This window comes from Pseudophryne corroboree, chromosome 1 (assembly GCF_028390025.1).
Source record: "Pseudophryne corroboree isolate aPseCor3 chromosome 1, aPseCor3.hap2, whole genome shotgun sequence".
NCBI classification, from domain to species: Eukaryota; Metazoa; Chordata; class Amphibia; order Anura; family Myobatrachidae; genus Pseudophryne; species Pseudophryne corroboree.
The window spans coordinates 1,250,547,890-1,250,562,706 of record NC_086444.1 but is presented as its reverse complement, the minus strand read 5'-3'; the positions used below and the strand labels follow the sequence as shown (position 1 = coordinate 1,250,562,706).

Genomic DNA, 14,817 nt, shown 5'->3' with positions numbered 1-14,817 from the left:
GTGATATAGCAGGTTCTCTATCCGCTATAGGAGGAGGGGTGATATAGCAGGTTCCCTATCCGCTATAGGAGGAGGGGTGATATAGCAGGTTCTCTATTCGCTATAGGAGGAGGGGTGATATAGCAGGTTCTCTATCCGCTATAGGAGGAGGGGTGATATAGCAGGTTCTCTATCCGCTATAGGAGGAGGGGTGATATAGCAGGTTCTCTATCCGCTATAGGAGGAGGGGTGATATAGCAGGTTCCCTATCCACTAAAGGAGGAGGGGTGATATAGCAGATTCCCTATCCGCTATAGGAGGAGGGGTGATATAGCAGGTTCTCTATCCGCTATAGGAGGAGGGGTGATATGGCAGGTTCCCTATCCGCTATAGGAGGAGGGGTGATATAGCAGGTTCCCTATCCGCTATAGGAGGAGGGGTGATATGGCAGGTTCCCTATCCGCTATAGGAGGAGGGGTGATATAGCAGGTTCTCTATTCGCTATAGGAGGAGGGGTGATATAGCAGGTTCCCTATCCACTATAGGAGGAGGGGTGATATAGCAGGTTCTCTATCCGCTATAGGAGGAGGGGTGATATAGCAGGTTCTCTATCTGCTATTGGAGGAGGGGTGATATAGCAGGTTCTCTATCCGCTATAGGAGGAGGGGTGATATAGCAGGTTCCCTATCCGCTCTAGGAGGAGGGGTGATATAGCAGGTTCCCTATCCGCTATAGGAGGGGTGATCTAGCAGGTTCTCTATCCGCTATAGGAGGAGGGGTGATATAGCAGGTTCTCTATCCGCTATAGGAGGAGGGGTGATCTAGCAGGTTCTCTATCCGCTATAGGAGGAGGGGTGATCTAGCAGGTTCTCTATCCGCTATAGGAGGAGGGGTGATCTAGCAGGTTCTCTATCTTTTATGCAGGGGAAGTTCTATTTTGGCCGGCGTTAGACCATATTGTCATTACCCCGGCAGTCTCTAAAGCTGCTTTCCTGCCCTCTGCATACACTTCAAGGCCTGTGGCTTCATCATATCGGTCGTTTTGTCCCCAGGGCAAGGCTTCAGGTGCATTCACACTTGCCGTTAAAGTAAACAACGTCGCTCATTTTGACCTTCCTGAGCGACGACGTTTACTATATCGCCCATTGGGTGTGCTGCGGACGATGAAGGTCACCCTCCCTCGGCTGTGCGTGCAGCTCACTTTGGACTATCGTCCATGAGCTGCATGCACAGACCGGCCGCGGCTGACATCACCGTGCGATATCGCTAGCGCATAGCGTGTATGCCCACGTTGGGCGGCCCTAGTGTGTACCCACCTTAAGGGTCAGTCCTTTCCTCGACAGTCACGCCACAAAGGCCTCTAAGCCCAGAACAAAGCAGGCCTGGGCTACCAGACGTCCAACTGCCAAACCCGAAGATAAACCTTCAGCCTGATGGGACAGACCTCCTCCTGGGGAATCCCAGGTTGGAAGCAGGCGTCTTCAATTTGCACAGTACTGGTGTTAGACCATAACAGACGCCTGGGTGCAGAAAGTGGTCTCTCACGAGTACGCCCTCTCCTTTCTGAGACTGCCCCCCCATCAGTACTTTTACACAAGTCCTCCATCTCACCTGTGGAAAGCCCGGGCTCTCTAAGAGGCCCTTCACTCTTTCAGGGGTGATAAGCCCGCTTCCCTCGTCACAATGGGTAAAGGGTTTTTATAGCACTCTCTTCTTAGTTCAGAAACACAACGGGTCCCATCGACCTGTACTCGGTCTCAAATATCTTAACAAATTTCTTAGGGCGCTCACTTTTGTCCTGGCTATGTGTTACGTTCACTGTACTCTGTACTCAGGGTGGACAAGTCCCGAGCACAGGAACGTAATGCTGCAGTGGAAACAGAGCTCAGCAGCAACCCCTACAAGGCCCTGACTCCGTTGTCTCACCCTCGTGGTCAGTCTACGCCTGCGAGACTATGTTTGCTTGGGCCTACGGCAGCCGTGTTTGAAGGGCGGATTAAGTCTACCCAACTCCGATGCCTCCCGGTCTTAGTTGGAGACCAGGCCTAAACTGAGATGGGGCGATAACATGGGGAACCTCTAACTAAGGATGGAAATACCCAGTTAGGGGTGCTACAGAACTAAAAGGGAGTATGCTCGGCACAGCCACCAGGACAAACTACAACAAAGGCAATGCTGTCCACACGCCGACACAATCCTGTTGTGTACCGGCGATGACAGCATATGCAGAACCCTCTGCAGAAACCCCAAAGCAAATATAACAAGAAGCTACAGCCAAGGCCGCTACTCTCTAAACCGGTGTGAATACAGGCGGGCGGACAAGAACCCCCAAAGCCGCAGACACAGGCTCACAGAACCGGAGGGCAGGCAGGATTCCGACAGACCAGAGGACACCAAGACACAGGATAACTGGATCAGGAACAGGCAATACCACAGGACGATGGACAGGAACAAGCCAAGGCAGGAAGCAGCTCAGCAGAAGCTATCACGGGCGTCTGTGTCACTCACTGAGGGAGAATATAACAGGGAGCCCTCTAACAGCTGCAGAGAACCTAAATTACTGATGTTGCACGACCCAGAGCTAACAGGTGGATTACAAATTACATGGCCTCTGGCGTCCCCGTTGCCAAGGACCCGGCGGCTCACTGTGCACAGCGTCCTCCGTTGCCAGGCGCTGTGCGGGGAGCAGGAGGAGGCGCGGCGGACATGACGTGCCGGCCCCGTTGCCAAGCAACGGCCGGGCGCCGGCGAGACCCGCCGCGGCTAACACTATGCAGCCTATGGGTCCTTTGTCTTTGGATATCCATGACGCTTACCGACATGTACCTATGGCGCACTCTCATCAGCAATACCTTCGATTTGCTGTTTTGTAACAGCACTTCCAATTTCAGGCACTGCCTATTGGTCTTTCTAAGGCCCCGTGGGTCTTCACTAAAAGCAACTCCGTCGTAGAGGAATCGGAATAGTCCCTTACCTGGACGACCTGTTGATCCTGGCGCACTCCCCAGAGATCCTTCACCACAATCTTCAGATAACTATAGCCTTCCTACAAAGACACAGATGGATAATCAACTGGAAAAAGGCTTCTGTAATTCCCTCCCGGGCAATGGTACATCTAGAAGCTCTTCTAGATTTTCATGCACAGATGATTTTCCTGCCAGCAGACGTAGTTGCAGTACTCCAACTATGAGTCTGCAGATTGCTCCACAAAAAGCGAGTGTCAATTCACTCGGCAATGCAGACATTGAGATCCATGGTATCCACCTTCAACATTGTGAAATGCGCTCAGTTCCACTCTTAGCCTTTACAACACCTGATTCTATCCAGGTGGAACGGCCTGCCCAACTTCATGAAGTCTCAGACACTGGTTCTTTCCACGGTAGTTCATCTGATTCCCTCCTGGTGGTTGAAAACTCTCACCTAGACAGGGGTCATCCCTTCTGGGTTCGAACTTGGGTCCCTCTTATCACGGATACAAGCCTCCGCAATTGTGGAGCCGTCACAGGTCAGCGCTCCTTTCAAACGAAAGCAGCTTACCAATCAATGTCCTTCTCTTCTCTATGAGTGGGATTTCCTGTGTGTACCATCCATCCTTCCTTCTCTTCTCTATGATAGTGTGTTTCCTGTGTGTTCCATCCTTCCTTCTCTTCTCTATGAGAGTGTGTTTCCTGTGTGTTCCATCCTTCCTTCTCTTCTCTGAGAGTGTTTTCTGTGTGTACCCTTCTTCCTTCTCTCCTCTACGAGAGTGTTTCCTGTGTGTACCATCCTTCCTTCTCTTCTCTATGAGAGTGTGTTTCCTGTGTGTACCATTCTTCCTTCTCTTCTCTAGGAGAGTGTGTTTCCTGTGTGTACCATTCTTCCTTCTCTTCTCTATGAGAGTGTGTTTCCTATGTGTACCATCCTTCCTTCTCTTCTCTATGAGAGTGTGATTTCCTGTGTGTGCCGTCCTTCCTTCTCTTCTCTATGAGAGTGTGTTTCCTGTGTGTATCATCCTTCTCTTCTCTAGGAGAGTGTGTTTCCTCTGTGTTCCATCCTTCCTTCTCTTCTCTATGAGAGTGTGTTTCCAGTGTGTACCATTCTTCCTTCTCTTCTCTGAGAGTGTGTTTCCAGTGTGTACCATTCTTCCTTCTCTTCTCTGAGAGTGTGTTTCCAGTGTGTACCAGTCTTCCTACTCTTCTCTATGAGTGTGTTTCCTGTATGTTCCATTCTTCCTTCTCTTCTCTATGAGAGTGTTTCCTGTGTGTACCATTCTTCCTTCTCTTCTCTATGAGAGTGTGTTTCCTGTGTGTACCATTCTTCCTTCTCTCCTCTGAGAGTGTGTTTCCTGTATGTTCCATTCTTCCTTCTCTTCTCTATGAGAGTGTTTCCTGTGTGTACCATTCTTCCTTCTCTTCTCTATGAGAGTGTGTTTCCTGTGTGTACCATTCTTCCTTCTCTTCTCTGAGAGTGTTTCCTGTGTGTTCCATTCTTCCTTCTCTTCTTTATGAGTGTTTCCAGTGTGTACCATTCTTCCTTCTCTTCTCTATGAGAGTGTGTTTCCTGTGTGTACCCTTCTTCCTTCTCTTCTCTATGATGGTGTTTCCTGTGTGTACCATTCTTCCTTCTCTTCTCTGAGAGTGTGATTTCTGTGTATACCATTCTTCTCTTCTCTATGAGAGTGTGTTTCCTGTGTGTACCATTCTTCCTTCTCTTCTCTATGAGAGTGTGTTTCCAGTGTGTACCATCCTTCCTTCTCTTCTCTATGAGAGTGTGTTTCCTGTGTGTACCATTCTTCCTTCTCTTCTCTATGAGAGTGTGTTTCCGGTGTGTACCATTCTTCCTTCTCTTCTCTAGGAGAGTGTGTTTCCAGTGTGTACCATCCTTCCTTCTCTTCTCTATGAGAGTGTGTTTCCTGTGTGTACCATTCTTCCTTCTCTTCTCTATGAGAGTGTGTTTCCTGTATGTTCCATTCTTCCTTCTCTTCTCTGAGAGTGTTTCCTGTGTGTACCATTCTTCCTTCTCTTCTCTATGAGAGTGTTTTTCTTGTGTGTACCATTCTTCCTTCTCTTCCCTATGAGAGTGTGTTTCCAGTGTGTACCATTCTTCCTTCTCTTCTCTATGAGAGTGTGTTTCCTGTATGTTCCATTCTTCCTTCTCTTCTCTATGAGAGTGTGTTTCCTGTGTGTACCATTCTTCCTTCTCTTCTCTGAGAGTGTTCTTCTTGTGTGTACCATTCTTCCTTCTCTTCTCTCTGAGAGTGTGTTTCCAGTGTGTACCATTCTTCCTTCTCTTCTCTATGAGAGTGTGTTTCCTGTGTGTACCATTCTTCCTTCTCTTCTCTATGAGAGTGTTTTTCTTGTGTGTACCATTCTTCCTTCTCTTCTCTATGAGAGTGTGTTTCCAGTGTGTACCATTCTTCCTTCTCTTCTCTATGAGAGTGTGTATCCTGTGTGTACCATTCTTCCTTCTCTTCTCTATGAGAGTGTTTCCTGTGTGTACCATTCTTCCTTCTCTTCTCTATGAGAGTGTTTCCTGTGTGTACCATTCTTCCTTCTCTTCTCTATGAGAGTGTGTTTCCTGTGTGTACCATTCTTCCTTCTCTTCTCTATGAGAGTGTGTTTCCTGTGTGTACCATTCTTCCTTCTCTTCTCTATGAGAGTGTTTCCTGTGTGTACCATTCTTCCTTCTCTTCTCTATGAGAGTGTGTTTCCAGTGTGTACCATCCTTCCTTCTCTTCTCTAGGAGAGTGTGTTTCCTGTGTGTACCATTCTTCCTTCTCTTCTCTGAGAGTGTGTTTCCTGTGTGTACCATTCTTCCTTCTCTTCTCTAGGAGAGAGTGTTTCCAGTGTGTACCATTGTTCCTTCTCTTCTCTGAGAGTGTGTTTCCTGTGTGTACCCTTCTTCCTTCTCTTCTCTATGATGGTGTTTCCTGTGTGTACCATTCTTCCTTCTCTTCTCTGAGAGTGTGATTTCTGTGTGTACCATTCTTCTCTTCTCTATGAGAGTGTGTTTCCTGTGTGTACCATTCTTCCTTCTCTTCTCTATGAGAGTGTGTTTCCAGTGTGTACCATCCTTCCTTCTCTTCTGTATGAGAGTGTGTTTCCTGTGTGTACCATTCTTCCTTCTCTTCTCTATGAGAGTGTGTTTCCGGTGTGTACCATTCTTCCTTCTCTTCTCTAGGAGAGTGTGTTTCCGGTGTGTACCATCCTTCCTTCTCTTCTCTATGAGAGTGTTTCCTGTGTGTACCATTCTTCCTTCTCTTCTCTATGATAGTGTGTTTCCTGTGTGTACCATTCTTCCTTCTCTTCTCTATGAGAGTGTGTTTCCTATGTGTACCATCCTTCCTTCTCTTCTCTATGAGAGTGTGATTTCCTGTGTGTGCCGTCCTTCCTTCTCTTCTCTATGAGAGTGTGTTTCCTGTGTGTATCATCCTTCTCTTCTCTAGGAGAGTGTGTTTCCTCTGTGTTCCATCCTTCCTTCTCTTCTCTATGAGAGTGTGTTTCCAGTGTGTACCATTCTTCCTTCTCTTCTCTGAGAGTGTGTTTCCAGTGTGTACCATTCTTCCTTCTCTTCTCTATGAGAGTGTTTTTCTTGTGTGTACCATTCTTCCTTCTCTTCTCTATGAGAGTGTTTCCTGTATGTTCCATTCTTCCTTCTCTTCTCTATGAGAGTGTTTCCTGTGTGTACCATTCTTCCTTCTCTTCTCTATGAGAGTGTGTTTCCTGTGTGTACCATTCTTCCTTCTCTCCTCTGAGAGTGTGTTTCCTGTATGTTCCATTCTTCCTTCTCTTCTCTATGAGAGTGTTTCCTGTGTGTACCATTCTTCCTTCTCTTCTCTATGAGAGTGTGTTTCCTGTGTGTACCATTCTTCCTTCTCTTCTCTATGAGAGTGTGTTTCCTGTATGTTCCATTCTTCCTTCTCTTCTCTGAGAGTGTTTCCTGTGTGTACCATTCTTCCTTCTCTTCTCTATGAGAGTGTTTTTCTTGTGTGTACCATTCTTCCTTCTCTTCCCTATGAGAGTGTGTTTCCAGTGTGTACCATTCTTCCTTCTCTTCTCTATGAGAGTGTGTTTCCTGTGTGTACCATTCTTCCTTCTCTTCTCTATGAGAGTGTTTTTCTTGTGTGTACCATTCTTCCTTCTCTTCTCTCTGAGAGTGTGTTTCCAGTGTGTACCATTCTTCCTTCTCTTCTCTATGAGAGTGTGTTTCCTGTGTGTACCATTCTTCCTTCTCTTCTCTATGAGAGTGTTTTTCTTGTGTGTACCATTCTTCCTTCTCTTCTCTATGAGAGTGTGTTTCCAGTGTGTACCATTCTTCCTTCTCTTCTCTATGAGAGTGTGTATCCTGTGTGTACCATTCTTCCTTCTCTTCTCTATGAGAGTGTTTCCTGTGTGTACCATTCTTCCTTCTCTTCTCTATGAGAGTGTTTCCTGTGTGTACCATTCTTCCTTCTCTTCTCTATGAGAGTGTGTTTCCTGTGTGTACCATTCTTCCTTCTCTTCTCTATGAGAGTGTGTTTCCTGTGTGTACCATTCTTCCTTCTCTTCTCTATGAAGAGTGTTTCCTGTGTGTACCATTCTTCCTTCTCTTCTCTATGAGAGTGTGTTTCCAGTGTGTACCATCCTTCCTTCTCTTCTCTAGGAGAGTGTGTTTCCTGTGTGTACCATTCTTCCTTCTCTTCTCTGAGAGTGTGTTTCCTGTGTGTACCATTCTTCCTTCTCTTCTCTAGGAGAGAGTGTTTCCAGTGTGTACCATTGTTCCTTCTCTTCTCTGAGAGTGTGTATCCTGTGTGTACCATTCTTCCTTCTCTTCTCTATGAGAGTGTTTCCTGTGTGTACCATTCTTCCTTCTCTTCTCTATGAGAGTGTGTTTCCTGTGTGTACCATCCTTCCTTCTCTTCTCTATAAGAGTGTGTTTCCTGTGTGTACCATTCTTCCTTCTCTTCTCTCTGAGAGTGTGTTTCCAGTGTGTACCATTCTTCCTTCTCTTCTCTATGAGAGTGTTTCCTGTGTGTACCATTCTTCCTTCTCTTCTCTATGAGAGTGTGTTTTCTGTGTGTACCATTCTTCCTTCTCTTCTCTATGAGAGTGTGTTTCCTGTGTGTACCATTCTTCCTTCTCTTCTCTAGGAGAGTGTGTTTCCTGTGTGTACCATTCTTCCTTCTCTATGACAATGTGTTTCCTGTGTGTACCATCCTTCCTTCTCTTCTCTATGAGAGTGTTTCCTGTGTGTACCATTCTTCCTTCTCTTCTCTATGAGAGTGTGTTTCCTGTGTGTTCCATTCTTCCTTCTCTATGACAATGTGTTTCCTGTGTGTACCATTCTTCCTTCTCTTCTCTAGGAGAGTGTGTTTCCTGTGTGTGCCATTCTTCCTTCTCTTCTATATGAGAGTGTGTTTCCAGTGTGTACCATTCTTCCTTCTCTTCTCTAGGAGAGTGTGTTTCCAGTGTGTACCATTCTTCCTTCTCTTCGAGAGTGTTTCCTGTGTGTACCATTCTTCCTTCTCTTCTCTATGAGAGTGTGTTTCCAGTGTGTACCATTCTTCCTTCTCTTCTCTATGAGAGTGTGTTTCCAGTGTGTACCATTCTTCCTTCTCTTCTCTATGAGAGTGTGTTTCCAGTGTGTACCATTCTTCCTTCTCTTCTCTATGAGAGTGTGTTTCCAGTGTGTACCATTCTTCCTTCTCTTCTCTATGAGAGTGTGTTTCCAGTGTGTACCATTCTTCCTTCTCTTCTCTATGAGAGTGTTTCCTGTGTGTACCATCCTTCCTTCTCTTCTCTATAAGAGTGTGTTTCCTGTGTGTACCATTCTTCCTTCTCTTCTCTGAGAGTGTTTCTCCTGTGTGTACCATTCTTCCTTCTCTTCTCTAGGAGAGTGTGTTTCCTGTGTGTACCATTGTTCCTTCTCTTCTCTATGAGAGTGTGTTTCCAGTGTGTACCATTCTTCCTTCTCTTCGAGAGTGTTTCCTGTGTGTACCATTCTTCCTTCTCTTCTCTATGAGAGTGTGTTTCCAGTGTGTACCATTCTTCCTTCTCTTCTCTATGAGAGTGTTTCCTGTGTGTACCATTGTTCCTTCTCTTCTCTATGAGAGTGTGTTTCCAGTGTGTACCATTCTTCCTTCTCTTCTCTGAGAGTGTGTTTCCTGTGTGTACCGTCCTTCCTTCTCTTCTCTATGAGAGTGTGTTTCCTGTGTGTACCATTCTTCCTTCTCTTCTCTATGAGAGTGTGTTTCCTGTGTGTACCATTCTTCCTTCTCTTCTCTAGGAGAGTGTGTTTGCTGTGTGTACCATTCTTCCTTCTCTTCTCTATGAGAGTGTGTTTCCTGTGTGTACCATTCTTCCTTCTCTTCTCTAGGAGAGTGTGTTTCCTGTGTGTACCATTCTTCCTTCTCTTCTCTATGAGAGTGTGTTTCCTGTGTGTACCATTCTTCCTTCTCTTCTCTATGAGAGTGTGTTTCCTGTGTGTACCATTCTTCCTTCTCTTCTCTATGAGAGTGTGTTTCCTGTGTGTACCATTCTTCCTTCTCTTCTCTATGACAATGTGTTTCCTGTGTGTACCATTCTTCCTTCTCTTCTCTAGGAGAGTGTGTTTCCTGTGTGTACCATTCTTCCTTCTCTTCTCTGAGAGTGTTTCCTGTGTGTACCATTCTTCCTTCTCTTCTCTATGAGAGTGTGTTTCCTGTGTGTACCATTCTTCCTTCTCTTCTCTATGAGAGTGTGTTTCCTGTGTGTACCATTCTTCCTTCTCTTCTCTATGAGAGTGTGTTTCCTGTGTGTACCATTCTTCCTTCTCTTCTCTATGAGAGTGTGTTTCCTGTGTGTACCATTCTTCCTTCTCTTCTCTATGAGAGTGTGTTTCCTGTGTGTACCATTCTTCCTTCTCTTCTCTGAGAGTGTGTTTCCTGTGTGTACCATTCTTCCTTCTCTTCTCTATGAGAGTGTGTTTCCTGTGTGTACCATTCTTCCTTCTCTTCTCTAGGAGAGTGTGTTTCCTGTGTGTACCATTCTTCCTTCTCTATGACAATGTGTTTCCTGTGTGTACCATTCTTCCTTCTCTTCTCTAGGAGAGTGTGTTTCCTGTGTGTACCATTCTTCCTACTCTTCTCTGAGAGTGTGTTTCCTGTGTGTACCATTCTTCCTTCTCTTCTCTGAGAGTGTTTCCTGTGTGTACCATTCTTCCTTCTCTTCTCTATGAGAGTGTTTCCTGTGTGTACCATTCTTCCTTCTCTTCTCTATGACAATGTGTTTCCTGTGTGTACCATTCTTCCTTCTCTTCTCTAGGAGAGTGTGTTTCCTGTGTGTACCATTCTTCCTTCTCTTCTCTGAGAGTGTGTTTCCTGTGTGTACCATTGTTCCTTCTCTTCTCTATGAGAGTGTGTTTACAGTGTGTACCATTCTTCCTTCTCTTCTCTATGAGAGTGTGTTTCCTGTGTGTACCATTCTTCCTTCTCTTCTCTGAGAGTGTGTTTCCTGTGTGTACCATTCTTCCTTCTCTTCTCTATGAGAGTGTGTTTCCTGTGTGTACCATTCTTCCTTCTCTTCTCTAGGAGAGTGTGTTTCCTGTGTGTACCATTCTTCCTTCTCTATGACAATGTGTTTCCTGTGTGTACCATTCTTCCTTCTCTTCTCTAGGAGAGTGTGTTTCCTGTGTGTACCATTCTTCCTTCTCTTCTCTATGAGAGTGTGTTTCCTGTGTGTACCATTCTTCCTTCTCTTCTCTATGAGAGTGTTTCCTGTGTGTACCATTCTTCCGTCTCTTCTCTATGACAATGTGTTTCCTGTGTGTACCATTCTTCCTTCTCTTCTCTAGGAGAGTGTGTTTCCTGTGTGTACCATTCTTCCTTCTCTTCTCTGAGAGTGTGTTTCCTGTGTGTACCATTCTTCCTTCTCTTCTCTAGGAGAGTGTGTTTCCTGTGTGTACCATTGTTCCTTCTCTTCTCTATGAGAGTGTGTTTACAGTGTGTACCATTCTTCCTTCTCTTCTCTGAGAGTGTGTTTCCTGTGTGTACCATTCTTCCTTCTCTTCTCTGAGAGTGTGTTTCCTGTGTGTACCATTCTTCCTTCTCTTCTCTATGAGAGTGTGTTTCCTGTGTGTACCATTCTTCCTTCTCTTCTCTGAGAGTGTGTTTCCTGTGTGTACCATTCTTCCTTCTCTTCTCTAGGAGAGTGTGTTTCCTGTGTGTACCATTCTTCCTTCTCTATGACAATGTGTTTCCTGTGTGTACCATTCTTCCTTCTCTTCTCTAGGAGAGTGTGTATCCTGTGTGTACCATTCTTCCTTCTCTCCTCTCCGGCTTTGGTTTTGTTAACTAAACTGAGGAGCCTGATCTGTGGGTGGGGTATGATTGAGTTGAAGCAAGGCATCTTGGGAGCTCAAACGCTTAATTGTTTGGTGCCTGCGTGGACTCCAGGATCATAGGTAATCCCTGTAGGTCTTGTGGATCTCGAAGAAAGAGTTAACAAAGGTAAGTGTTACCATAAGTCTTCTTGTTAAGTATTAGAATAAATGAATAAAGCTGTGATGTAGAAGGGACAGTGCTTATTGTACACATCTCATATGGGCTCCCTGCGCTCATTAAATGATCGGAATAACCTCTCACTTTATACCGCCATTTTATTTTTTATAAATATTTTTTTTCTTTCTTTAGTTCATGGCCATTCTCTCTTTCGGACTGTGTGCAGCCACTGACCCTGCGCGTCAACAGACCCCTAATCTCCGTGGTTAGTCATTCATTCCTCTTACTGCTTTATTGTGTATGGAAGAAAATAATACTGTTCTAGAGTTCTCTTTCACAAAAATAATAATTTATGGTGTTCTATTATAATATATATTGTCAATTAGATTATTTGTACCAGTGGGAGTAGGGGAGGTGTGGGGGTGTACCTGCGGGAGTAGGGGAGGTGTGGGGGTGTACCTGCGGGAGTAGAGGAGGTGTGGGGGTGTACCAGAGGGAGTAGGGGAAGTGTGGGTGTGTACCAGAGGGAGTAGGGGAGGTGTGGGGGTGTACCTGCGGGAGTAGGGGAGGTGTGGGTGTGTACCAGAGGGAGTAGGGGAGGTGTGGGGGTGTACCTGAGGGAGTAGGGGAGGTGTGGGGGTGTACCTGCGGGAGTAGGGGAGGTGTGGGGGTGTACCTGCGGGAGTAGGGGAGGTGTGAGGGTGTACCTGCGGGAGTAGGGGAGGTGTGAGGGTGCGCCAGAGAGAGTAGGGGAGGTGTGGGGGTGTGCCAGAGGGAGTAGGGAAGGTGTGGGGGTGTAGCAGCAGGAGTAAGGGAGGTGTGAGGATGTTCCAGCGGGAGTAGGGGAGGTGTGGGAGTGTACCAGAGGGAGTAGGAGGTGTGGGAGTGTACTAGAGGGAGCAGGGGAGGTGTGGGAGTGTACCAGAGGGAGTAGGGGAGGTGTGGGAGTGTACCAGAGGGAGTAGTGGGGGTGTCCCAGCGGGAGTAGGGGAGGTGTGGGAGTGTACCAGAGGGAGTAGGGGAGGTGTGAGAGTGTACCAGAGGGAGTAGGGGAGGTGTGGGGGTGTGCCAGTGTGAGTAGTACAGGTGGGAGTAGGGGAGATGTGGGGGTGTAGCAGCGTGAGTAGAGGATGTGTTAGGGTGTTCCAGCAGGAGTAAGGGAGGTGTGAGGGTGTTCCAGCGGGAGTAGGGGAGGTGTGAGGGTGTTCCAGCGGGAGTAGGGAAGGTGAGAAGGTGTTCCAGCGGGAGTAGGGGAGGTGTGAGAGTGTTCCAGCGGGAGTAGGTGAGGTGTGAGGGTGTTCCAGCGGGAGTAGGGGAGGTGTGGGTGTGTACCTGCGGGAGTTGGGGAGGTGTGAGTGTGTGTCAGAGAGAGTAGGGGAGGTGTGGGGGTGTACCAGTGTGAGTAGTACAGGTGGGAGTAGAGGATGTGTGAGGGTGTTTCAGAGGGAGTAAGGGAGGTGTGAGGGTGTTCCAGCGGGAGTAGGGTAGGTGAGAAGGTGTTCCAGCGGGAGTAGGGGAGGTGTGAGGGTGTTCCAGCGGGAGTAGGGGAGGTGTGAGGGTGTTCCAGCGGGAGTAGGGGAGGTGTGAGGGTGTGCCAGCGGGAGTAGAGGATGTGTGAGGGTGTTCCAGCGGGAGTAGGGGAGGTGTGAGGGTGTTCCAGCGGGAGTAGGGGAGGTGTGAGGGTGTTCCAGCGGGAGTAGGGGTGTTCCAGCGGGAGTAGGGGAGGTGTGAGGGTGTGCCAGAGGGAATAGGGGAGGTGTGGGGGTGTACCAGCGGGAGTAGGGGAGGTGTGAGGGTGTGCCAGAGGGAATAGGGGAGGTGTGGGGGTGTAGCAGCGGGAGTAAGGGAGGTGTGAGGGTGTTCCAGCGGGAGTAGGGGAGGTGTGTGAGTGTACCAGAGGGAGTAGGGCAGGTGTGTGTGTGTGTGTGTGTGTACCAGAGGGAGTAGGGGAGGTGTGGGAGTGTACCAGAGAGAGTAGGGGAGGTGTGGGAGTGTACCAGAGGGAGTAGGGGAAGTGTGGGAGTGTACCAGAGGGAGTAGGGGAGGTGTGGGAGTGTACCAGAGGGAGTAGGGGAGGTGTGGGAGTGTACCAGAGGGAGTAGGGGAGGTGTGGGAGTGTACCAGAGGGAGTAGGGGAGGTGTGGGAGTGTACCAGAGGGAGTAGGGGAGGTGTGGGAGTGTACCAGAGGGAGTAGGGGAGGTGTGGGAGTGTACCAGAGGGAGTAGGGGAGGTGTGGGAGTGTACCAGAGGGAGTAGGGGAGGTGTGGGAGTGTACCAGAGGGAGTAGGGGAGGTGTGGGAGTGTCCCAGAGGGAGTAGGGAATGTGTAGGGGTGTCCCAGCGGGAGTAGGGGAGGTGTGAGAGTGTACCAGAGGGAGTAGGGGAGGTGCGGGGGTGTACCAGAGGGAGTAGTACAGGTGGGAGTAGAGGATGTGTGAGGGTGTTTCAGAGGGAGTAGGGGAGGTGTGAGGGTGTTCCAGCGGGAGTAGGGGAGGTGTGAGGATGTTCCAGCGGGAGTAGGGGAGGTGTGAGGGTGTTCCAGCGGGAGTAGGTTAGGTGTGAGGGTGTTCCAGCGGGAGTAGGGGAGGTGTGAGGGTGTTCCAGCGGGAGTAGGGGAGGTGTGAGGGTGTTCCAGCGGGAGTAGGGGAGGTGTGAGGGTGTTCCAGCGGGAGTAGGGGAGGTGTGAGGGTGTGCCAGCGGGAGTAGAGGATGTGTGAGGGTGTTCCAGCGGGAGTAGGGGAGGTGTGAGGGTGTTCCAGCAGGAGTAGGGGAGGTGTGAGGGTGTTCCAGCGGGAGTAGGGGTGTTCCAGCGGGAGTAGGGGAGGTGTGAGGGTGTGCCAGAGGGAATAGGGGAGGTGTGGGGGTGTACCAGCGGGAGTAGGGGAGGTGTGAGGGTGTGCCAGAGGGAATAGGGGAGGTGTGGGGGTGTAGCAGCGGGAGTAAGGGAGGTGTGAGGGTGTTCCAGCGGGAGTAGGGGAGGTGTGTGAGTGTACCAGAGGGAGTAGGGCAGGTGTGTGTGTGTGTACCAGAGGGAGTAGGGGAGGTGTGGGAGTGTACCAGAGAGAGTAGGGCAGGTGTGTGTGTGTGTGTACCAGAGGGAGTAGGGGAGGTGTGGGAGTGTACCAGAGAGAGTAGGGGAGGTGTGGGAGTGTACCAGAGGGAGTAGAGGAGGTGTGGGAGTGTACCAGAGAGAGTAGGGGAGGTGTGGGAGTGTACCAGAGGGAGTAGGGAATGTGTAGGGGTGTCCCAGCGGGAGTAGGGGAGGTGTGAGAGTGTACCAGAGGGAGTAGGGGAGGTGCGGGGGTGTACCAGTGTGAGTAGTACAGGTGGGAGTAGAGGATGTGTGAGGGTGTTTCAGAGGGAGTAGGGGAGGTGTGAGGGTGTTCCAGCGGGAGTAGGGGAGG

The 14,817-nt window shown here is 48.7% G+C and overlaps 1 protein-coding gene across 1 annotated transcript in view; it reads left to right on the top strand.

Moving 5' to 3' along the window:
- AUP1 (AUP1 lipid droplet regulating VLDL assembly factor) overlaps positions 1-14,817 on the top strand; it is a 71,762-nt gene that overhangs the window by 23,237 nt on the left and 33,708 nt on the right. Inside the window, exon 6 of the mRNA XM_063926014.1 lies at positions 11,606-11,678. Within this exon, the coding sequence (XP_063782084.1) occupies positions 11,606-11,678 (73 nt within the window). The remainder of the gene's footprint in view (positions 1-11,605; positions 11,679-14,817) is intronic.